This window comes from Acipenser ruthenus, chromosome 1, assembly GCF_902713425.1.
Source record: "Acipenser ruthenus chromosome 1, fAciRut3.2 maternal haplotype, whole genome shotgun sequence".
Taxonomy (NCBI): Eukaryota; Metazoa; Chordata; class Actinopteri; order Acipenseriformes; family Acipenseridae; genus Acipenser; species Acipenser ruthenus.
The window spans coordinates 16,784,340-16,810,688 of record NC_081189.1 but is presented as its reverse complement, the minus strand read 5'-3'; the positions used below and the strand labels follow the sequence as shown (position 1 = coordinate 16,810,688).

At 39.3% G+C, this 26,349-nt stretch overlaps 1 protein-coding gene across 2 annotated transcripts in view; it reads left to right on the top strand.

Moving 5' to 3' along the window:
- LOC117403685 (zinc finger SWIM domain-containing protein 6) overlaps positions 1–26,349 on the top strand; it is an 83,569-nt gene that overhangs the window by 28,461 nt on the left and 28,759 nt on the right. For both annotated transcript variants that reach the window (XM_059012568.1, XM_059012566.1), the window contains exons 2-4: positions 19,548–19,904; positions 23,563–23,711; positions 24,220–24,370. In XM_059012568.1, coding sequence (XP_058868551.1) covers positions 19,548–19,904; positions 23,563–23,711; positions 24,220–24,370 — 657 coding nt within the window. The remainder of the gene's footprint in view (positions 1–19,547; positions 19,905–23,562; positions 23,712–24,219; positions 24,371–26,349) is intronic.

Below are 26,349 nucleotides of genomic sequence, written 5' to 3'. Positions count from 1 at the left end.
TTGTGAGACATGCAAGGCCAGTTTGCCTATTGAGGACAAGCACGGCAGATGCCCTTCCTGCTTGGGGCCAGAGCAGTCGCAGCTTCTGCGAGTTTTGTGCCCCTTTTTCCAAGCACGCTCTTGAGAATCGGCTGTCCCGCAGCTCTAAGACCCACTCTGCATTCCTTACTCCTGCTCAGCGCTCTTCCATTCACTCTCTTAGAGAGGTGGCTGCATCCTTACCCAATGGCTCTGTGCCAAGGCAAAGCAGATGACACATTAGGGAAAGTAGCCCAGGCACAAACTGTCCTCACAGTCTTCCTCATCCTCCTCGAGCACTGCCTCTCTTCCCACACGGAAGCGGATGAAGAGTCGCAGTTCTAGGCGATCCGCAGACTCGGAGAAGATGGAAAAGCACTGGGCAGCTGTTTCCCACCAAGGAACCGTCCTCGCTGAATTACTGCGGGAATGTTCATCGCCACCTGCCCCGCCTGCCCCCTTGGGGCCCCATGGGGCTGCAAGCGCAGACTGGCCACAGGACATACTATCCATTGCCGCCTCTGAGGAGGTGGGCGAACAGGAGATGGCATTCCCTTCTGAGGACGTGGGGTCCGACACCACGTCCCCTGCGGTTAAGCTCTCCCTTTCGGCAGAGCTTATATCGCTAATCGAGGGCCACTGCAATCTTGCAAGTGCCCTGGCCTACAGTAGGAGAAGCAAGGCAACATCATCCTGGTAGTCTACCAGTCACATTTGCTGCGGTCCCTCTCTGAGAACCACAAGCCCTCACCACAACAGCCTGATTAACAAAAACTTGCTCTGTTGTCCAAGCAGTAAAATAGCTGCCTGTTTGGAGCTTTTTCAGCCTCAACAGAGTGCTCACTGTAGTAACGTTCTAGAAACTTCTGGGCCTGATGGCAGTAGCTTCCCACCCTTCAATTGGGTTTCCTGCGCATGTGCCCTCTGCAGGCCTGGTTCAACAGCAGGATTTTTCAGCCCAAGTTGAACCGCGACAGCCTATTGACAGTGTCCCACCACTGTCTAAATGCACTCTCTTGGTGGTAACAGCTGGCCCATCTACGCCTAGGCATAGTGCTGGGCAGTGTTACCAGAAGGGAGGTCGTCACTATGAACACGTCCAGTCTGGGCTGTGATGCTGTGTGGAATGGCTGGGTTGTGCAAGATGTTGCTGTGTGCAACCCTCTTGGCCTTGCAGAAATGTATGCAGGAGGTTCGAGGGAGACATGTGCTTGTCCGTACAGACAAAACCACAGTGGTGGCTTACATTAACTACTATTTCAGCTTGCCATGTCAAGATTGACTTGGTCTTTCCAGGAGCTCACTTCCTGGCGTGGCAATTTTTTGAAAGGGACTTTCGCTGGAGGCTAAATGTGGTGCTGAAGGCACTCATTAAGCCTCCCTTTGAACCCTTGGTTTTGGAACTAGAGTGTTTAACCCTTTGCAGTCAATTTATTAAGTGCGTGTCAGGCGCGTCAGGTCCAATTGATTTTCACATGCACTGTTTAAAAGTATTTAGACGCGCTGTTTAAAAGTATTTTTTTTCAGTCAAACGGGTTTAAATGGCCCTGCATATCAACAAAGCACTCACTAGGCATCTCCAGCCCCAACCCCCACCCTTTTGTTTGCTATAGCGTTTACCTATGTAAGAAAGAAATAATAATAATAATAATAATAGTCGTACATACCGATCAATCATCTCCTGATCACTCGTTTTATCACCAAACTCCTCAATAATGCAATCCAAGTCATTATTTTATTACTATAACATCTGAAAAAAGCTCTGCAAATGTCCGTGATATTCTCTGAGCGCTGATGCAGTACCATCCAGCTTGTTTCCTTATGACCGCCCCTATCTGATGCCAGGGGCAAGTATGACTATTCATGAGATACGCCCTTTTTTTTTTTTTCTTTCGGCTTGTCTCGGCTCCTGTCGCTCCCACTCGGCCATTGAATGGTTTTCCTCGTTTTTTTCAGTAGAAAAAACGACTAAAAACCTGTTTTTTTGCGTCTTTTTGATGATGTCGGTCAGGGTCCGACATTGGACCCGATAGGAATAATTGCAATGTCGGACCAGGTCCGACATAGGACAGCAAAGGGTTAAGGGCGGCTTCTCAGTCCACCCTTACAACACTAGCTACTTGTTACTGGGGTTCTGTGTGGTAAAGCACAAGTCGCCCTCTCGGCTTAGCCTTGTAGCATTCCAGTCGTTCTGCAATATTGCCCTTGCCACAGCTTTGGTATACTCACCCATATAGTAATGGTTACATTTGTACTTGAAAGGGTACGTTGGTTTATTATCATAACCCTGGTTCCCTGAAATAGAAATATAGCCATTAACCTTCAAGGTCGCTGCGATTGCAGCAGTCTTGAAGGAAAAATGACGTTGAGATCTGTGAGCGCAGTCTGTTTGTATCCTCGGGGGCGGAGCATGACTGCGGCTTTGGTATACAATATTCAGGATTCAGGTCTTTAGGAGGTAAATACCTATATGTTAATGGTTACATTTCTATTTCAGGGAACCAGGGTTATGATGATAACCTAACATTTTTTTAGGTTGGTTTTGGGGGGGGGGGTAAATATTGGGGTAGCCTATTTGGCAGTAGATTTACATGCATTTTGTTCAAGTTTTTACTATTTGATTAACTATTTGAGGACAAATAGGAAATGTAACTACAGAGTTTTATGGAAGACAAGTGACTCTATTGGCCGTGCATTCTATGTGAAGGCTCAATGACGATGTACAATACATGGATTTTTGGTACACAGAGGTTATATAATTGGATGATTGCCAGAGTTACAGAAGTGACTTCTTCATATCCAGGGTTTGGTTTAATCTTTGTTTAGCTCTCTCGCTCTCCTCTCTCTCTCTCTCTCTCTCTCTCTCTCTCTCCTCTCTCTCTCTCTCTCTCTCTCTCTCTCTCTCTCTCTCTCTCTCTCTCTCTCTCTCTCTCTCTCTCTCTCTCTCTCTCTCTCTCTCTCTCTCTCTCTCTCTCTCTCTCTCTCTCTCTGTGTGTCTGTACTTGTTTGTTTTTTGACTGCTGTGTCCTTCCTGCAACCCAGGCTCCAAGAGTCTGCTCTTCTAAATAAATTAAAACTAATGTTTTTGAAATGCACTGAATTATCTTATTCATTCAGATAATAATATATATCCTTAATTCCTTCATCCAAACGAAAAACTATGTTTGTTGAAACCATTTTTGATGCGTAATAATTTTCAGTATACTGTAGATACAGAACCGACCCGAGACTATCGCATTTAAATTACATTAGGCTTTTACGAACATTAAGTATACTGTAATAGAATACATACCCTCTTAAGCGTTCTCTGATCATTTAGCATCCCTGTGAGGGGAGATGATACGTTCTTACGCAATTGTTTGTCTACAACCTACTGTATGTAACTGGGGGCTAACTAAAAAAATGTAGTCTCATTCAGTGAATACAAATAAAGAGCAATAACATGGCTGCAGAACAACCCTCTGTGTACCAGTACATTAAAAAGTACACAGAGGTATGCCGACCTTTAGGTAGAACCAAGCTACTGTAGTAGGAGTGCTGAAAAAAATACAGTTCTTTAGGTGCCTCTTGGAAATCCTGACTTTTTGCTCTTCTGTCATTCTCAAGGCATAGCATTCCAATTATTCACTGTAATGTGTAGAAAAAGGATATATTATTGTAATGTGCCGGTGTTGCCGGGACAACCCAATTCTCTTGTGATTTTGAGGTTGTGTGAAAGAACGAGGCCCTGTGGTCTGGTGGTTAGAGCTGTAGGCTAGGGAGCCAGAAGATCCTGGGTTCACATTTCATGCCAGGCCACTGACATGTAGCTGTGTGCATTAATGATCGCGTTTCATGCCATGGTCATCCCACCCACCTGTCACTGGGGGGGAAAAAAAAACAAGGTGCATCAAGGTGCCATTCAGGGTAAATCATTTTAAATTTCAATACACATGAAATTAAGCCAGGTGGCCACCAGGCAGCAGTGGATGGGTGTTTATAATACCTGGGCAAAGAGCTGGAGCCCTGACCTCCATCTGCAGCTGTTTTGCAGTCTCTTCCTGCTTTATTAAAGAGCTGTTTTGTTAGCGTGACCAGGGGAAAGTCATTTCATGTGTTCCCTCTTGTAGGGGAAGGTTGTACCTCGCAGAAGCTGCTTATAAATTACTAACCTTGCATTTATCTAAGAAAAGGGGGAGTGGGTCCATGGGGGTCTACAAATTGCCTGCCTGTAACAATCATGTTAGCCTGTCCGTGCACTGGAGATGTGCTGTAAAACAGGCCTCTCGTCAGTACAGTAAACAACACAGGTTTCGTGGTGCTGCATGCTCATTACACATACAGTACTGAAGTAACTCAATTTTAACTTTTCAATTCAGATAATTCTATAAAATATAACTTCTCAGGATTTCTAACAAAGACCACCTTCACAAAAGGCTATTAATAATAGTGATGTTTTTCAATTTTCATATCTGCTCTATGCACAGCAAAACCTCTGACCCTTCATAAATCACAAAGGATAACTAAGAAAAACAAGTAGGCTAATGGCAAGTGGTATAGGAAATCTCAAAGGCACTAAACTGATCACCCTCTAAATGATGTATACTTTACCGTAGCCCTGGTGTTATCATATGTTTCAACACTGAGCTTCTGCTTTTCCACCAGCTGCCACAGGGTACTGCTTTTTTCAGCATTCGTTTCACTTCTTGTATGCAAAGATCTGGTCTAACTGATCATGCTTGTAATGTGACTCAGACCCACATCATGGTGTCCCTTGTCACACCGAGGCGTATTGTATGACCTCAAAGACTGCTGGGAAACAGGTGTTGGGGCCTCTCCACCCCCACCCAAGGCTGAGGAAACATCTTGGGCCTCTTACAGGACTTTTGCAGACTTTGGGTCTCTGTTACGTTCATTTAGACCAAACAAAACAGAACAGCCCTTCAGAGAGCCTTCCGGAACACTGGAGGGCCCGATTCTGTGTTGTACAAACGGGAATAGAGTACAGCTGTGCTTTTATAGACATTTTGAGCAGGATATTGCTGTGAAACTGATTTATCTACACGGGGGCCTTTCTCAGAGTCTCTTCAAAAAGGACCTCACACAGGCAAAACACATTTGTTCTTTCTAGAGGCCCTAAAGATATGCCTGCATCATTTACTTTGTCACACAGTGGTTCGACTTGTTTGTTTTATTATTCAATTAATTTTATTTTGCTTGGGTACAAAAAAAGTTGAAAAGAAGAAAATTAAAGGGGATTCCTAGTAACCCAGTGTTCTTTATCTCTCTAGAGTACAGTGTCCTGTTTCCTGTCCTGCATACACAGCATGTAATTCCAAATTGTCAACAAACTATTATTCCCCAGGTTTTGTTACTGTATCCCCCTGCTTTTGCCTGCTGTTATTTTCAGCCCAGAATAAATGGTTAGGTTAATAGGCCTTGAAACTTTAATTTGGGCATGGCGAGTTGGGAGGTAATTGTTCACTAGAGAAACAGAGCACCAATTTACTGAATACAAATTAACCTGTTGGCAAAAGGAAGAAACAAAAAACGGGCATACACAAGATTAGTTTACTCGTCTGCTGTTTTGAGTGGACTTTCAAATACTACATTGGTGGTGTCAGGTCTGCAGTGTTAAGTTTAGTGATTTTGCTGCGTGAACTTTTAGTTTTTTGTGTCTAATAGCAGCACCGGTTATTTTTACATCTTGGAACTCCTCTTGCAGCAAAAAAAATGAATCTGTTTGTTTACTTTATGATGTCAACTACACATATTTAGGTTTGTGTTTTTAGCATTTTGTATTAACCCTTTTGGGGTCCATTTATTCTGCAGGTGTCAGGCTCGTTGGGTCCAATTTATTTTCTATAAAAAAATAACATTACACAACACACGCTGTTTAAATTGAATAAAGTCATTTTATTCACAGTAAAACTGGTTTAAAAAGCACTACATATTAACATGACACTTATGACGTGCATCTCCAGCCCTGCCCTACCTCTTGCTAGCTGTATTTGTCACATACCTCTTCTGAGTCGAACATACTAATAAATCCATCCTGATCACTCGATTATTCACCAAACTCCTCAATAATGCTATCCAAGTCATTATTTTATTCCTATAACAAAAAGATTGGCAAATGGCTGTGATTTTCTTTGAGTGCTGGATGCAGAAGCAGCTGTCTTGGAAGTTTATGCCTGCGTTATCTGGTGAAGGTACATGCGTATTGCTTCTGGTTTTTCTCAGCCATTAAAAGCTTTTCTCTGATTCTTTCGGAGAAAAAACAACTAGGGACCTGTGAATGACGCCTTTTTGATGATGTCGGACCCGGCAAGGGAATTTTGCAACGTCGGACCTGGTCCGGCCATAGGACTGCAAAAGGTTTAAATTAGATTTGGTTGCTCTGTCAGAGCTAAATAATCGCCATAGATAGTGTCTTTTAAATGTGTATTGTCTAGACATTGATTTTGTTGTCTGGAACTAATAAAAGCTGTTACGGCATCTCCTCAATTTTTCAAATCGTCATTTTGTTAAGCATTTTGTTTGGGATCACACACTGAGACAAAATTAGAAGGGCACAGCCCCATACCTTTTCATCAGTACCTATTTACTGCCTATTTATTTTACCAGCTGTTTTGCTATTTTACTACTAAAAAATGTTTAAATGTAAGATGTCATCGTGTATATTTTGACAGACATAAAATCAATACATGGGCCTGAGGTTAAAATTCTTCTACAGGTTTCAGTACGGCTTTTTCCCCCCCTGCATAAGCTACTGTGTTTCTTTTGTTTTTCTTCCTTTTGTGGATTATCAATTCTGAAGACAGGAGCAAACGGAAAGTTTTAAAATTCACAAGTTTTAAATGTTAATTGCTTGCTGAGAGGCACGAATGACCTTTCTCTCTAGCCAAAATGCAGTATGTAAGAAATCATAAAAACAAGGTGATTCCAGGTTTCAGCTGAATGGGTTACCAAGCTGAAATTGTTTTTGTGTGTGTGTGTGCGTGCGTGTGCATGCGTGCATTATTTTTTTCAACCATCGTGAGGGATGGGGGTTGGAGTAGGAGGGGAGTGGAACAGAATTAAGGTAACATCTCAGGGTTCTGGTTGTTTGGGGGTTACTTTAGAGGGGGGAGTGTCTGGTTTACTTGCAGCTTGAAAATATGCACTGAAGTTAGTGCAGTAAATTGGGTCCGACTGCCTGTGTGCTGAAGCTATTGAGAGTATCAGAATCTTGGGTACTGTATATGAATGCATGTGTCCCTCTGCTTGAATGTACTGTATGTCAAACTTACACAATGGATATGGGTGGTGATCTACTTATTCATGTTACTGATACTGTACAGTAGCTCTAATTTAGAATATATAGCCACGGTGGGGGATGAATGTCGCTGAAATGCTTGTTTAATCTGCAGACCTATCTCGGTGCAGCGTGCTGTTCAAAACTATTCTAAACCACTGATTTGAGTCTTCCACAGGTGCTGGGACTTTGTCAGACACCTGCTTAGAGTTTCTTCTCTGTCCTGTACAGCTGTATAAAAGAGGAAACCACTTCTACATCATTGTTTTAGGTTGAAGAGCATTTTCTCTATTGAGTCTATATATTGTTGAAAGCCTGCTGTTCTAGCCCCTGTTACCCCTGGCTTCTGTGTAATTGAGACGGTTTCCTTCATTCAGTGACTACCAGCGGCAGGAAAACGGATTGAGGAGCTTTCAGGCTAAGACCAAATAGGAAAGAAGTGTCTTGGTTTTAGAGGAAACCTCAGTAGAAGGGAAGGGTCAAATAGCAACATTTTAAAAATACAAATTTGAAAGCATTTTTCTTAAAGGCAGAAATTAAAATGGAGCAGAGAGGAAGCATGCCAAGTGCAGAGAAGAAAATCAGAAGCAGGGCAAACCTAACAGCTGAATAAAATAGAGATGGGAAGAGTAGATACAGAACAAAAGGAAATATAGAGAGACAAAAAGTGAAAGAGATGAAAAAAGGTGAATCCATTCATGTCCTCTCTAACACTGGTTACAAAAAGAATCAGTTTGCTATTGTTATATGTTTGTGAAGATGCCTTACTTATTCAGCAGTGGCAGACTAGGGGGAGGAGGACAGAAAAATGTAGTCCAGGAGGGGCTGAGAGACTACATTCCCCAGAATGCCATGGGAGGAAGCCAGGATTGGGTTCACCTGGCTCTGATTCTTAGTAAAGGTCACCTGCCTGCAATCAGCAGGCAGGTATATAATCAAGGGGAAATGTATTTTCAGGGCAGTCTCCAGTCTGTGTGAAGCAACCTGTGTGGTTTTAAAAAGGTATTGTGTGAACCTTTTTCTGTTTTGGTTTGTGTTTTAAAAAATGTTTTGTTTTTAATCGGTAAACGGCTTAGCCACCCGATTTTTAGATAGAACTGGAACCGACGAGTTGAGTTAGCGCTCCAAAACTGAGTTAGGTTTTGATTTTTCTTTTTTCTTTTTGTTATTGTAAATTATAAAAGTGTGCAAACATGCTGAAAAACTTAAGTCTTGTGTTTGGGTCTGTACTTTAAAAGGAGCAAAATGAACCTCAGCCGTGAGGCTGTGTTACAGTGTGTGTGTGTGTGTGTGTGTTCATCATAATTCTTAGGATAAGTTTCATTATATTTCATTTCTATTTATTCAGTGAAATCTCTGGTGTATGTTAACATGACAGTTTTCAAAAGGATGATTGATTGTCCTGGCTGTGTGCCACCTGCCAACATGACAGCACTCTGCCTCGCGATTCACAGTATTAAGTAGGAATCTACTGGGGAAGTGATGTCACCACAAACAAGAGTACAGTAACAACAATATTGCACCTTTCCTGTATGAGTGCTGTCATATTGTATTAAAAATGTAATTTGGGATACTGTAATTCTTCAAGGCTAAAAGTTCAATTTCAAAGAAAAAGCTAAAGAGAGGCCAAAAAAGTAATGATTTGCCTTTTAAAAGAACAGTGCACTGTTTCACTGTTCTAAAGTCATTAGACATTTGAGTTTTTACTGTTTTAAAACTATTTATAAATTACAGTACCTGTAACACTCCACAAGCTGTGTAAAGCGTGTCAAGATTTAATATCTGAAGGTTAAATACAGACGTGCTTCCCAAGCCCTTGGCAAGAAGATATTCTGTGTTTTGATGAAAAATCTCAGCTCTCCTCCTTCAAGAAAAGGTAGCTGTTAACCAAATGGACCGCAGCTGTTTCACAAATGAATGCATTGCTACTGTTTTTGGTAAACCTACTCCAGTTGGCCAGATGGTGGTAATATTTGAACAGCAGTGTGATACGGCCCTGGACTCATCCAACTGGAATGTGAACCACTCTGTAGGTACAGTGCATTACACTGAGCGCACTGTTTGTGGCTAAGAGGGCTTTAGAACGACTTCAACCCAAAAGCTTAACCCTAGAGTAATATTTTGTTTGTTTGTTAAGGTTTAAAAGAATATCTTTCTCAATCCAACGTTTTTTATGAAATTTCAAGTTTATAATTTGTAGGTGTTCCTCTGCAACGCACATGCAGTTTTGTAAATAATTTTTGCTTTTTAGTTTTTTACTAGGGAAGTCCTCTTTTTTTTTTTTTTTTTTTTAATTTAGGGCTTGAATGTTTCGGTTTTTATTTTTCGTTCAGTTCAGGGGGTTTCAGTTTTTATTATTATTTGGCAAAATTGGTTATTAAAAATAAACGCCACTCAAGCACATCAGTTTCAGTTTCTATAATACATTGAATGTACATTTCATTAATACATTTACAAACGTTAACTTACTGTGTTGAAGTGAGGATGTCCACATTAGGATTCCAGCAATGTAGAACTGCATGCATTTTCAATACGAGAATTGTGAGAAGTGAAATATTTCTTTTTTTTTTTTTTTCTTTTTCTGCCCACGCCATTGTATGACTGTAGTAATTCATCTCGGCATACAAGAAGTATTAAACATTCATCATGCCAGGTGCTCTGATTTAAGGTTTGATATGTATGTAGCTATAATAAGAATGTTAAACCGAAAACTTTTTTTTTTTCTTTTTTAAATTTACTAATCACCAATTATTTTATTATTTTCTCCCAATTTGGCATATCCAGTTGTTGTTGTTTTTTTAGGCTCAACTCACTGCTGCCATCCCCGCACTGACTTGGGAGCGGCGAAGATGAGCACACGCTGTCCTCCGACGCGTGTGCTGTCAGCCGACCGCTTTTGTTTCACACAGCAGACTTATTGTGCAGCCACCTCAGTCGCTGGTGTTCGGTTGGCCGAGGACACCCTGGCCGACCTAAGCAACCCCCCCACCTTCACCACATTTTTTTGTTCGTAATGCCTAGCCTTATTCGATGACAAAGCTAGGCGATTTGATTGCCCCGCGGCCTATTATTGCTTTGACATCCCGGAAGAGAGATCGCGTCATCAATGGTGAGGCACCAACATTAGAGCAGTCTGGCGTGTCGGGGTTAAAAAAAAAAAAAAAAAAAAAAAAAAAAGACCACTGATGTAGGTGCACAACATAATCTAACATGTTATTACCTCTTTATTGACAAAAGTAATATTATTACAGTAATGCGTTGCTTATGTAACAAGTTACCCCAACTTAACAAGTTAAACCTATACTGTAGTACAAATCCAGCATGCTGTATATTACACTTCATGGTAATCACTACTTTTTTTTTTTTTTTAATACGTTTATTGGTCCTAATTTGATATTTTACTGATCTGAAAAAACAGTAAAACAAGCTCTGTTTGAATTGTTTATAGCCAGCAAGGGCTTTTAGGAAGTGTTAGTGCTTGCAGTATTGCTAGAATATGCCTAATTGATGTATAAAACCATTTACTCCTGCAGTTATTAGAAAAATCAACCATCGTCTGGGTAGTTTTTTGTCTTATGTTAAAGAGAAAGGCATAACTTAAATCCTCTCGGCACATCTTGCTTAAACAAACAAGGCAGTGAACAAAGTGTGATTCCGCACATTATCATGTTCCATTAAACATGCCCATCAGTAAAGTGACAGATGCTGTTGTATAAAAATCGGCGTGTCATTCTCCTTCTCGGCAGGGTGCTGTTCAAGGCAAGATTTTCCCTCTCGAAATGAATAGCTAATTTCAGCTATGTAGCTCATAAGAGACTGAATGAAAAAATATGCCGGCGAATAAAAACAGCAGGGTGTGTGTGGATGCTCTTATAATGGAGCCACGTTTTCGGTCACTTGGGGGTGGAAGTAAAAGCAGAAAGAGGGCTGCTCATCTGCTTTTAAACTGAGTAAATAATAGATTTAAATGGTGGAATAAGACAATAACTCAAACTGGTGAATGAGGCTAAAAGGTGCAAGTGGAAAACTATTAATGAAACAGACTTATTTTTTGTGTGTGCGTATACTGTACAGATGAGCATGTATTCCTGGCAAACTGTCTTTTTTTCACAGTTGGCTACTAGGACTTTACTGGCTCCCTGTGTTCTCTGGTATACTCTAATTTTCTCACTGGAACATCACTCCAGGCAATTGTAGTAATGTGTGTTGTGGTGGTGTGTTTTTTTTTTTGTTTTTTTTTTGGACATTTGCACTATTTAAATAAATTCTTGTACTGCAAAAACATGTAAGGTAGTATTACATGCCTAGTGACTACTAGGCTGCAACGGCAGATCAAATAAATAATTGATTAATAAACTACTCCTGAACAATAATAACTAAGACCTGTTATACTGGGCTGATGGCTTACGGTGTGGTTTTTTTTTTATACTGTTTACTTCCTATTGTGATTTGTAACCAGTTCCCTGGTCTAATACATTCTAAATCAGTTTTTAAACTTCACTGAGCCAACTGGCATTTACCAAGTTTTCTACCAAGTATAATGATTTAGGTTTTGCGGCAGTTAGCTGTCTTTTAATATTTTTTTGCTAGGCTTGTTAATGGTACAGTAGCAGTAACAGAAAACCTGGTCTATGTGTGCTTCTACACTCCTAGTTTATTCAATTAACTTTAGGCCTTTACTTTTAGATACTATTAAAAGTAGTAGTAGTTGTAGTAGTTATTTCTCGAATATCCATTTTAAGAAATGAATCTCTTACAAGTTCTGTGCTGCTGACCAGTGACATTCTATGAATCGGCCAAAAAAAAAAGTTTGTTTACTACCTTGTTTCTGGAAGGGAAGGGGTTAAGGACTTGTGTGTTCAAATAGAAATGAAGTATTGTAAATGGATGGAGATGCCTTCAGTATATTGGAAACTAGGTATTATTTTTGGATGTTGTTCTCATGTCCCAGTGTAGTGTAGTGCTTGAAAAGTCTTTTAATATTTCATTTTAGTTAATCAGCAAACAGCACAGTGTTTTTTAATCCCCTACGGATATATGCCAGCAGAGATGGGGGGAAAAGAGCAAGGAGTAGACTTCCTGTGGGAGTGGATCTGATGTAATCACACAGACGTGACTGTGTGTAATCACTTTTCTACAATTGCTGTGCATTTGTTTATTTTTATTTTTTTAGTGCTAAATTCATTCACATGTAAAATACAGTGCATTCCGTTTATAAGAATCACATCCGTCCCAGATGATTTAATTCTTATAAGCGGTTGATTCTTAAAAGCGGACTGATAGGATTACAATTAGCAAAAGCGTGCCTCCGCGCATCAGCAGTTTAAATACAGTATACAAATGTCAGTGGTGCTCAGTCACTGAGGACAATACATCAAAACAATCAAAACAAATCCTTGTGGATCAGCAACGTGTTATATGATAATGATTAAGGCTGCAGAATCCTATTTTACTACAGTATACTTGAGGAGCGAGCGTCTCGTGAGGGTGCCTAGTTTAACTGCCATGCGGTGTTATGTGTAATGGCCTTTGAATTTAAATGACATTACAGTACAGTATTTTACTGTCAGGACTACCACTACATTTAAGCATCTTTTGGCTTACTTATTTTCAGTTGCGATGCAAATCTTGTTTTTTCACAAAGCGGAGATGCAAAGCTCCCCAGTCTCCCCCCTCCCTCACGCGCCGTATATATCATGTAATAGTGCTGTACTCCAGTATGTATTCACTTTATTGAAACACAAAAAAAACATACCTGCACAATGCAGTGGTGCAATCACTGTTTGATTACAAACTTGCCCAGTGTTCCCTGCATCATTGCACGATCCACGCTGTGTATGTGCCTAATCACGCGAGATGTGATCAAATTTTAAAAAAAAGAAAAAAAAACAAACAAAAAAAACCTTTTATTGGCTGTACACGTCATTGCATTTGATCAAGTACCATATTACATTCAGTCAGTTTGCCCCGAACTGATTCTTTATAAGCGGATTGCTTGATTCTTACAAGCGGATTATTTTAGCATGGTAAGATGGGAACGATTTTGTCCCTGTGGTTTTTTATCACTATATTCAGTTCATTCTTATATCAGTGATTTTGTTATCAGAGTGCTCTGTAATATGATCTGGATAGGTTCACTGAAGAGTTAATGGCATGATACATTCTGTCACAAGGACAGTATACAGAGTCATTTTTGCTGCGTGTCATTTTTGGGGTCCAACACTTGGAACTCATTTTTATATAATAGCATAGCACCCAAAAATGTTCAATATGGTTACATTTTGTCTACCTTTTGCACAACTCAAAATATTTTGGTTCTGAATGCTGTGTAAAATCCACTCCGCACAGTCTGGGTGACACACACTGCAGTGTTTGCAAGGAACTTGGGGCTGTTGTGTACTTGTATCCATCCCAAACACCTTCACTGTGGGAGAGACTCTTGTCACTAAAGTTGACTTTGAGAGCTGTGATGAGATGGACTCAACTCCTGCTTGCTAATTTTTCTACTGGGATATAAATGGTCTTTACCTCAACTGTCAGTTTGGTAATGTCACACAACTGCTCTTCCTGTGACCCAAGTGACAGGCAACTGTGCGAGTCCTCCTGGTACCGAGCCACCTTCATACTGCAGGTGTAAACAAGATCATGTTCAAGTCTGGTAGTGGTGGAATCCACCCGTGGTAGAGTTATGTACAGAAATCGTTAATGTTGTATTTTGTTTTGATTCTAATAAGTGGTTTTATTTGTGGGAATTGCTTCTCAGACATTAGTGATGAGGTAGTTTTAATTTAACAGTTGGTCAATGATGGCTGTTTAACAGTTAAGTATAAGAACTAATAGGCTACTTTTACCAGGGTCTTTTGATATTTGCGTACTATCGATGTGGTTTTTATATAAATTAACAATATACTCTGATATGTGAATGTAAGTCATTAAGCTCTTTATTTTCTTTGCCCGGTCATATTGTCAAAGTTGTTGTTTCACCTTCATTACCACTTTGAGTTGAGCATCATTTAAAAAGATGACAACGTCATAAATCATATAAAGCAGCGTGCACAATATAAGACGAAGGAATTCCTAATGCCTAGCTACTGTGCTGTGCTGCTCAAGCTCATTGGGACATAGTACTTTTTATTTAAGGACTCTATTGTTGGGAGTTAGATAACAGAACAGATTGGTGCAGGAGCATGGAGACATCGGCAGTGTCTGCTTTAAAGTTCAGTTAAGCCTTGAAACACAAGGCAACTTTTATCTGCCAACCTTTCAAGTACTGTATTTTTTATTATTATTGTGTTTTTTTTTTTAGAAGTTTGTATTGCAATTTTAAATAACATACCTGCAATCTTATAATACACACATTCTCAAATCTATAACTTTAACATCCATACGTATCTAAACCCACGACCCATGATTTATATAATAGGGTTAGTATTAGGTTTAGTATACGGGCAGCAGTGTGGAGTAGTGGTTAGGGCTCTGGACTCTTGACCGGAGGGTTGTGGGTTCAATCCCAGGTGGGGGGACACTGCTGTTGTACCCTTGAGCAAGGTACTTTACCTAGATTGCTCCATTAAAAAAAAAAAAAAAAAAAACCCAACTGTATAAATGGGTAATTGTATGTAAAATAATGTGATATCTGTATAATGTGAAATAATGTATAATGTGATATCTTGTAACAATTGTAAGTCGCCCTGGATAAGGGCGTCTGCTAAGAAATAAATAATAATAATAATAATAATAACAAATGTTCTGACAATTGTTAAAGTCGCTGTAGTAAACCGACACAGTAATAGATATCATACATCTATTTCTTTTGTAATTCATTTTAAGGAAGTGCATCTGGAGTTGTGTTAAAATTAATGCAATATGGCAACAAATTCATGAATTTATTTCTGATATTTACAAAGTAAGGCACACAGTGATACCTAGCTTCTACATTTTGGGTGTAACATCTTGTGGGATGCCATTTAATTGAAATAATGTTAATATTATGCTTTTGTTCTTTTGATACTAAAAAAGTGAATCCTTAAATACTGGAATGAGAGAAATGTGCAACTTCCACAGAATGAAAGACTCTAATGCTATATGTATTACAGCTGCTCAAGTAACTCATTTTTAGGGGGCATTTTCCAGCAAGTTCTTCCAGCATGCAAAGAGAGAAAAAAAAACATCATCATCAGTTTTGCTCAACTTGGTTAAAGAAAAAGCCTGAAAGTTGCCTTGGGCTTAAGACTGACTCAGCTAACAGAAATGACTCGTATACACATAGAGCAGATTGATAGACTGGAAGAACATTTAAACAATAATATCTTCACTGTACTATATGAAGGGGCGATAGAAAACAAAGGCAGGTTGTTGCATTATAGCCAGATGACAAGGAGATTTAGCTGTCTACGTATTCTCAAAGATATCATCTGTTTTTTTTTTTTTTTTTAATGTTTTGAGCAATAATTATAATAGTAGTAATAACATAAAAAATTGTGGTAACAAATAATACCCTTACAGAAATTAACCATTGAGTATCATGTGTTTACCATTAAAAATAACAATATACCATTGGAAATTTAAAAGGTGTTTTGGAACTTTCTGTACTTGATGTATTCCATTTCCACAGGTGAATCCTGAATGGCAAATGTTGTTGTCTTACTCTACCATTATATTTACACTCGCCACATTCTTACTATTACTGTACAATTCCTTACCATTGAGGGGCACGGTAGCTACATGTAGAGATTCCTTTGTGCAGTAACTAAACATTCTTTGGGATGACTTGAGGCTTTTTTTGGTTTACGTTTTAGGTAATGTACAATAAACAGAACCCTACAGTATAAGAAGCTATTTGCTATGATTTATGTTTTACAGAAAAGTGTGTTCTGACAGTACATAGAGGACAGTACATAGTAGTCCTGAAGTAAAAACAAGAAAAATGACTTTTCAGCCTCATAAACAACTCTGGGCTGCCTCCTCTTGTTTATCACTCCAGAGGATCTGGATGATTAATAGCACAATTAAACATATTGTAATAATCCTAATTAACTGCATCATTCTAGCTAGTCTTTGGGAAAGTGTGTGTGTGTGTGTGTGTGTTTAAACCTCCACTCTGATGGTGGCTCTGTGTAAATATTTATTCGCTTTAACAATAGAGGAAGGAGCCCAACCAATAGAGTGTGGAAGAGCAGCTAATAATTGACTGGTCCGCCTGTAAATGGCAAGATGCACACAGACACTGTTAACGCAAAGAGACAGATGGTGCAAATGCAATGGACCGGCTTTAAAGCCACCCATAAGATGCACGATTTCCTGCACGATGCGCAGACTCGGGAGCATTCTCTCTCTCCCACGCGACACCTTCACTTCTCACCTCCAGATCATTCAATTGTTGTCTGGTCTCCTCCACTAGCTGCTTCTGCTGCTGCCACTGTTGTCAGGAGAAAGGGAGTGTGAGATGTTAGGTTACTATGTATTTATGCAAAATGCTTCTTTTTTTTCGCCCAACAGTTCAGCCAGAAATTTGCAACGGCAACAGGGAAAAAAGGCAAAACCGTTGTCTACATTTTACCATGTGGACAATCTGAATCTGGAATTCTACACAATACACCAAAATAAACGAGTGACCATTTAAAAACCGCTATGCAGTACATTAATACTAACAACAGTGTTAAATAGTCTCTGTTATAAGCTGCTTTTAATATTTGATCTGCATTACAATATAAACTACAATATACCCTTCCAACATTTGATTGTCCACCTGATTACTGATTACTGATAGGTTTATACACGTTCTGTATCTAGTAATAAATGGGCTGAACACAATTTTAAGTAATTACTGTTTTAGAAAAAGTACTACCTTAAATGTCATATGGCCTTGAATCCCAGTTGCAGGTAAAACCAAAGGCAATCATTTGAATAATGATCTGTACAGTGTTTCAAAGTAATAATGAACGTATTGCTCCTCTTTTAATGTAAAATGTATTTTACAAACACGGCAAGGCTTGCATACACAAATAACACTTTTATAACATTGGAAAACAATTAAAGCCTTGGTAAAGGTGCAGTAACAACCTTCAATTGAAAACCACATTGGCGGATTCAAAGCTGGCACTGAAAGCTGTTGTTTCTAGACATTTAACTCCTTCAACAGACGCGTGTACTGCAATGTTTTACTTATTTCTTTTTTTTATTTGAACATCTAAACAAAAAAAAAAAAAAAAAGAAAATCAACAAAAAAGAAACTGACAGTTATAAAAACGTCTAAGGCTTTTATTCCCTTCGACAAATTGAATTGTTGTCGGAGCAGGAAGATGCTTTTTAAACCTCCCAATTTGAACTTGAAAGAATGTGGCCTGGCATATTGCATTAGTCAGCACAGGTTAATGGAAATTGATCTTTTTAAAAGAAGAGGGTTTGTTTTTGTGTTAGTGGAGGCAACCATATATGCAATATATACTTGGTTACCAAGTATATATTCCAAGTTATTGAGAATTTGGCAATATAATTTGAGATGTCTGTCTGTACAGTACAGTACAGTATGTGTGTGTACTGATGAAAGGAAAGGGAGATTATATTCGAGAGGTTTGTGTGTGTTTTTATTATTTTTGTATGTGGTATTGCTGATATTAGGTGGCAAAGAGGCTTGTGGGAGGTTGCCAGGGGAGAGGGGGTGGGGAATGGGGGAGGGATCCCTGTGCCCTGGGTCTTGACAGTCGGCAGAATGTCATTATGTTGGAGTCCCTGTGGGAGCTACTGTGTAGTATGGGCATCACTGCCTGTCAGACTGTGAATAGCCTCAAATGAATAGCGGCAGCTCCTCCTCTTCCTTGCTGCACTGTGACAGAAGAAGAGTACTTACACAGTGATTTCAGGTCTCTGGTGTGTGAGGGGATTTAGAGGAACAGACAACAAAAACTCAGTTTTAAGGCTAATAATATAGAGTATGTTGGCATTCAAAAAGCAGGAGGTACTCTCTCTTACTGTCTCCACATAGTCAAGAATAAAATATTCTGTTGTTTTTAGAGTAAATACCCAAGAACCCATGTAGACTTAATAACTTCATTAATCTCTGGAGTAGCCTTGTCCTGGTGGTTAGGCAAAGTTGCATTCACAAAATGATCTTCTGTTCAAATAGGACAGTAATGGGCTCCCGAGTGGCTCATCCAGTAAAGGCGCGCCGCATAGAGTGCAGGATGCGCCCTATAGCCTGGAGATCGCTGGTTTGAGTCCAAGTTATGCTATCGCCGATCATGGCAGGGAGTTCACAGGGGGCGCCGCTCGGCCAATTGTGCGCTGGGTGGGGAGGGTACAGGTTGGCAGGGTAATACTCAATTCACAGCGCACCAGCGACTCCTGTGGCTGATAGGGCGCCTGCGGGTCTGCTGTAGAAACCACTCAGATCTGTGTTGTCCTCCAGCACTATGGGTCTGGTGGCTTCGCTGTAGACCTGCAGCGTGAAAAAAGACGACTTGGCAGGACAAGTTTCGGAGGACGCGCGTGTCTGCCGCCATTTCCCGAGTCGGCGCAAAATAATAATTGGGCATTCCAAATTGGGGAGAAAACTGGTGTAAAAAAAACCCCCAAAAAACATTGGCGATTTGACCTAAATTAAAATAAATAATAGGACAGTAATGTGGCATTGTTTTATAGTGGCTTGTCTAATGCTCATTATCCTTTTTTAATTATCTGTATAGTGTTCCTGTGTTGCCAAGGAGATTTATATGAAAGGACTTGCAGGGTTAAGCTGTTTTAAATCCCTCATTTATTTAATCCTTTGAAACACTGGAGTATTTTATTCCCGTATACAGTAGTGCATAATCCTGCATTTCTACATTTTTAAATGCATCTTTAACAAGTTTTTGTTAAATGGTGATTGTAAATTTGTTACCTTCCCCTTCTTAATGATTTGCATTTTAACATTGCATCCTGTGCCATGGTATTGATAGATTATGCTAATGCAGCACTGTACAGTACATGTGAACAGTTGCAAGCCATTCTCTTGTAAGAAACGGTTCTTATTTGGTTTAAGAACATATCTTCTTGGTCACTGTTACATATGTATTTTTAAGCCTCTGTAACAGCCTCGAACAGACTCATGAATAGTACATTTTCTTGAAATCAAAACCGCTTTAGCAAATGCGGCCTGTTGTATGATCATAAAGATGTCTTAGCTTGACCAGCTGTTACTGAATGGTCTTTCTCTAGGGTACAGTAATGACCTCTTTCGGAGCCCTGTGGTAATTTTCCTCTTGTTTTTTTGCAGGGTTTCACCTGAGTGGTACAGTGACAGAACCAGCTTCCCAGTCGGAGCCAGAGATCGTGTGCAACGTTGCTATCAGCTTTGATCGCTGCAAGATTACCTCCGTTACCTGTAGCTGTGGCAACAAGGACATCTTTTACTGTGCGCATGTCGTAGCACTCTCCTTATACCGGATCCGCAAGCCGGATCAGGTCAAACTGCATCTTCCCATTTCAGAGACGCTATTTCAAATGAACAGAGACCAACTACAGAAATTTGTACAGTATTTAATCACGGTGCACCACACAGAGGTTCTACCCACTGCCCAGAAACTAGCAGATGAGATTCTCTCTCAGAACTCTGAGATTAATCAAGTACATGGTAAGTTATCCTGGGTGTCTTGGTGGGTTTGAGCAGCCTTCCACACACCCTCTTCCTTCCTGGCGGGACAGGGTTTTTTAAAAGCATCTCCTGTAAGCACATAATCTTGGATTATGTTTAAGCATTGATTTAGACTAGAGATTAAATCACAATGCTCTAGATCTGTATTTTGTCTGACCTCAATGTTTCTGTGCGTCCTCCTGTTATCAGGAGAATGTGTGTCTTTTGTGACACGTGTTTCAACTCGGCTCCCCGTGATGGCAGGCAGAAGATTAATTTTAAATGAATGCAAAATAGCAGTCTGTCATCTTGCATGGAAACCCTGTTATTGTATTTAAACTCCTGGCTGAGAGTGGAGGGATTGTTTTTAAAAATTGCGGTGTATCTACTGGATACAGTATAAATGGTGTTTCCAGAATGAATTGGTGTGTTCTGCAATCTGTGTGAAAGCTACACTGAACAGTTTTTGGATTGTGGTTTATACTGTGTCATTTTAAAAAACATGGTTTGACCGGTTTCAATATTTGTTTTCTCTGAATTCTGTTTGGTTTCTTTCACAAGCCCCATACAACTTGTTTTAATTTATGCCAAGTTACAACGTTCTCACTCCAAAGCAAGATGAATAAATAAGCATACAGGCTGTTGTTCAACATAACTTGACCCACACGTTAAGATGTGCAAAGTCATAGCTTTAGGCATGTCCAGGATATACAGAGGGGCATTTAAACTAAGATTATTTTAGATAAATGCACATTTTGTATATTTTGTGATCAAATGTTGGAAGAAGGAACATATTTGACAGTTAGGCACGTGAGATGGAGTTCATTTCTTTGGAGAAGAGGTTTGCTTGAACTGTCCCAAAGTTAAATGCGTCTCTTGATTCATGTTAAGTTTAACAAGCTACAGCCCTGAGAATCTCACGCCTTGTAAAAGCTACTGTACATGAAGGTTTTGAATAAAGGCCCATACATCTGTATAATAGTGTTCAAATAGTAACCTCCCAGTTCTTTCCAGTTGTAGTGTGTCAAGTACTTGGAAACACAAAGCCCAAGTTCAGAGCTCCAGTCTGCATTCTCAGATGGACTTCGCGTCAACATTTGGAGCATCCTACGACAGAATCTCCTCACTGGATTCTTTTATGTGGTTATTAATAAACAAATCAAAACAAAAACGTTTTGAAGTACTGGTTTACTTTAGTAGACTTTCTTCTATTCCATTCACTGCTGTGTACTGTAAACTGGTGCCGGTTCACATCAACTTTTTCCAACATTGTTTGACATTCAGAAATGTTAATACACATTTAACCTTGGAAGTCTGATATGAATACAAGTGTTTATTTACTGTACTGTTGCTCTGTTGCAGACTGTAAATAGGGGGATTTGGTGGCAATTGTAATGTTAAATGGGTGGAAAAGGTCTGCAAATAGAATAAAATCATATACCCTGTTACAAATCTGCTTTACAGGCAAGACAGGTTCCTTTTAAGAATAGTTTAGTTAAAAATTAGGTAAACCAAATTAAAACTGTTTTTAGGTGATACAGTAATATAAGCAGCAATTGATTTTTGTATACATATCTCTATAGTTTTGCTTCACATTTTGCAGTATCTTATTACATGTGTATTGGATTAAAGGGTGACCTATACAGCATTAAAAGGAGTGATAGAATGTTTTTTTGTACTTGTTTTTATGATTATGGAAGTGTGTGACAATAAATCTTTTAGTTTTGGGGAATGGTAGAAATAGATTTGTTACTTGTTTTCCGGTGGGTCAATTAAGAGTTAGTGTTCCAAGAGCTTTACAGTTACTTTAGCATTTTCTATGTAATTAAGTCCAGAGTCCAAGTTTGATCAACAACTCTGCTAGACTGCTGGATGAATGACCCGTTGGACAAAAGACCAGCTGTAACCGTGGGGACTATTTTAACTGTGTTGATTTGCTTTGTAATATATATATATATTTTTAATGTGTTTAATTTATTTATGAATAAAAGCATTAATCAGATACTTAACACACTTACAGGGTGCTAACCACATTTTTTAAATGTATCTTTTATCTCGTTAGTGCTAGAAATACAATCACTGCTCCCCTTCTTTATACTGTTTTAAGATGTTTTGGTTCTGTGCTCTGTGTACTTTGATTTTGAAGATTCAGGTATTTCAAAGACTGTAGATGCGGCCCCATACCTGATCACTTAATGTGTTGTAGTTCCAAGTGACTTAGCAGCCTCTAGCATTGCATCAGGATTGTTTGCATATTCTGAGTTCCTGTCATTAAAATACAGTGAAAAAGCAAAAGACCAGTAGGAGTTAAAAAGGCTTTTAAACCCGCATCCTTCTAAAGAAGAAAGCCATGCCTGTCTCACTAAAGCTGGTGCTATTACAGAAACATTGGGCCTGAGTTATCATGGACTTGAGTCCAAAATGCAATTGGCACCATATTTTATTAAACAAAAATGTAACAAACACCACAGTCATACTTTGACTCCTTAAATTAACCTTATGAGTTGTTATTAAGTTTGCAATTTCACAATTTTTAAAAAATATATATTTTAGCACCCAGAAATTGGTGCAAATTGCATTTGGGTGTGAAGACTTTAATTAAACTTTAACCTTTAATTAAACTAAACCAGGCCCATGGGGTCTGAAACACAGACATAGATACTGTATGTGTAAATCAAATAATGACATGATTTAATATAAGGAATATGACTCTTAAGCAAATGTATGTAATGTATTTACTAATGTATGTCAGATGCTGAATGTTTTGTATGTGCCGTTTGTTTTACAGAGTTTGTCATCTACACCAACTCTTCTGAAGAAATAATATACATTCTTTCTTGATGTGAACAATTGAATGTTTTTTTTCACCTAGATTTCACATTTCTGTACTTGAGAAAAGGTGTTTTTGGCATAGATAATTATTCACTTTTTTTAATGTACAGTGCACTCTGTTTATAAGAATCACATCTGTCCCAGATGATTTGATGCTAATAAGTGGTTGATTCTTAAAAGTGGACCGATTTATGATTACAATTAGAAAAAAGCATGCCTCCTTGTGGGTAAGCAACTCGTTATATGATCACGATTATGTTTACTTAAGCATCTGTGGCTTACTTATTTTCAGTTGTGATGCAAATCTCACTTTTTCACTAAGTGGAGATTCAAAGCTCCACAACCCAACCCCCCCTTCACCACGCCGCATATTTCACACAGTAACAGTGCTGTACTCAGTATGTATTCAGTGAATTTGTATTCACTTTATTGAAACTCATTTTCACTGACAGAGAACACAAAAAAACATACCTGCACAATGCAGTGGTGCAGTCACTGTTTGATTACAAACTTGTCCAGTGTTCCCTGCATCATTGCACGATCCACGCTGCCATTGTGCCTAAACACACGAGATGTGATCAAATTCAAAAACAGCTTTTTTGTCTGTACACGTCATTGTACTTGATACAATACCCTATTACATGTAGCCAGATTGCCCCGAAATGATTCTTATAAGCAGATTATTTTAGCATGGTTAGTATAGGAATTATTTTGTCCCAGTGGTTTTGATCACTACACACGGTTGATTCCTATATCAGTGATTCTTGTAAACGGAGCCCCAGCCTCCTCGGTGTCCTCAGTAAGAGTGTGTTTGCGCTTGTTGCAGGTGCCCCCGATCCCACAGCGGGTGCCAGTATCGATGATGAGAACTGTTGGCATCTGGATGAGGAGCAGGTCCAGGAACAGGTTAAACTTTTCCTCTCCCAGGGTGGATACCATGGATCTGGGAAGCAGCTCAACCTGCTGTTTGCAAAGGTATGGGTTTGTTTTAGCCCAAAACTAATAGATGTGCACTTCAGTCAACACAAGAACTGACATTTTGCAGAATTAAATTTAGCACCTGAAATGCCACAGTGTTTTTAGTTTATTTTATAGATTCGGGCTCTCTTCCTGCTGTTTGGGAAAATGACATCATTAAAACAACCTTTTTATTTTGATTTTCAGTTTTTAAATGTAATCCCAAGCAGAGGAGAATTGCAAAGAAGACTGCATGTTTGAATTGATTGCTGTCACAAATTTAAGACCTGTATTTTCTCTATATACATTTTATATAGTACATCTATTTTTAATAAATTACATCTCTGTAGACAAATAATGCAAAGGGGGATTTATGTTGTTACCCTGTCCTATTGTGACATTTTATTTGTTTGACCTAAAAGAATACTCTATGTAAAGGAATTCTAAAAAATAGCTACAACTTGCTCTTCCGGCTATGTTTTTTAAAATCCAGTTCACTGAAGTGTGCCATTTGTTTGTTCACCAGGTGCGAGAAATGTTGAAGATGAGGGACTCAAATGGTGCTCGCATGTTAACGCTGATAACAGAGCAGTTCATGGCTGACCCCCGTCTGTCTCTATGGAGACAGCAAGGCACTACCATGACTGACAAGTACAGGCAGCTCTGGGACGAACTAGGTAAATAACATCCATTCCACGAAAGGATTTTTTTTTCATGCCTCCTTAAGTGGAATATGAAAATGGACTTAAATGGACTAAAGTATTTGATTACTGTGGAGACCAAAAAGAGCTTGTACTAGTCGAAGAGGTTTAGAATAGAACAGGCAGTAATGAACCGGGCAATGCACAGACACACACCTATTTCCCTGTCAAATAGACTGTCGGTAGCTGTCTTAGAACAGCACTCCTGGAGTATGAGCAAACAAGGGCCTCTTGCAGTATTCTATTTTCTCCTGCACTGTACAGACAACGTGAGCACAAATGACTGTCTCACAGCCTTCATAAAGGCTTTATGAAGATTAATGTATCCCTGGTAGAATCCAACATTTGCAATTACTGATATCGGAATACTAGTTACATTGCAATATATTCTCTTGCACAGAAGCAAGCATTCAGTATGGGTTTTATAATAAGTGGTGGTGGATTATAAAGTGAAACAGATGACAGGTGATAGGTGCCTATATGTTGTGCGAGCACAGCAAAAGTGATGCGCAATCCGTTTAATAGAAAGTGGCTTGCCACCGCACACTGTCTGCCAACATTTAAAGCTGGGGACATTTTGTCAATTTCGGCTTGGCATTCGTTGGCCAACACAATAACGTAAGCTTCATTCCCTCAGCGGGCAGGTTGAGTAATGATCCCTTCATTAAACCTTAAGCAATGCTTTCTGCAATGCAGGCTTTCAGGGTAATTGAAGGAATGAATTTGGGAAGCGACTGCAACAATACTGCAGACTATGCATGGGGAAAACTTCCAACAAGATTTTGCCAGCAGAGGAACAAGGGTCTCTGCGGTTTGAATAAATAAGAGCTATTAATTCAATCTTTAATATGTACAGCATGTTCACCTCACGAGTGGCTGGAAACATAATAATCCAATTGGTTCTGTTTAGAAATTAAACAGTTCGTACCAGGAATTATCTTGTCGCTTCAGGGATTGGAAGAGCTCTATGACACAGCTATGTGGGGGGAAAACCAGTTATTTGAGTCATTCTCAAGAATCCATTGTATGTGTTTATTTTAAAACATGTTTATACAGGGTAGATTTCAAGCCACAGGCTTTTCTTCCCAGAGAGGCCTTCAAATGTTTACATTCATCCATTACTTTTGAAATTGCAAGCTCCATTATTTGGTCATTCTGATTTGAGAGAGGTTTGAAACGAGGTTTCAAAGGTTTTTCTTTGTTTGTTTTTTGGATGTACACAAGGTTTAAATGATTAAAAAAATATTTGTCAGGGCATTTCGAACAAAAGCCCTTCTTTAGCTGTGTAGAAAGAAAAGTAAACAGTGCAGTAAAACTTGTTGTTTTTGTCTGAAACATCCTGAAATAAAATATTTTTTAATCATTTCAAGCTTTTGTGTACATCCAAAAGTAAACCTTTTCATTTATCTGTGTGTATTTGTACAATATGTGTAAATTTACTGTTCCTCAAATTTGCAATCAATGCATGCCTTCTTTGTCTTAGTAGTAGTAGTAGTAGTAGTAGTAGTAGTAGTCTTTATATTTGACTTGGTTGCTGATGTTTTTTAAGAAACACTACACTATAAAAAGGGAAACAGGGAAAATGATGTTCAATTTTACATCTAAACAGTGGGGTCCCCAGAGGCTGAACTAGTAACTGCTGTACCGCCCGCAGTCTGGAATGTGGGCCTTTGTACTCCCGTGCTCGGCAGGAAAAACGACTGGGCTTGGTTTGCTCCCCATGTCACAGTGACGCCTACTGGCCTGGTGCCAGAAGAGGCCAAGCAGAGAACAAGCTAGCCGTTCCAATGGTTTTATTTAGATTATATGTAGACCAGATGTACAGCAGGAGACTGTTGACAAAGATGCACTTTAAACAAGACCTGTATTGTGAGGCTGAAGTATAACCTGTGCATCCTTTATAACCGTAGCCTTCCCTGATATGGGAATAGAAAGTATTAGTAGAAAAATCATAG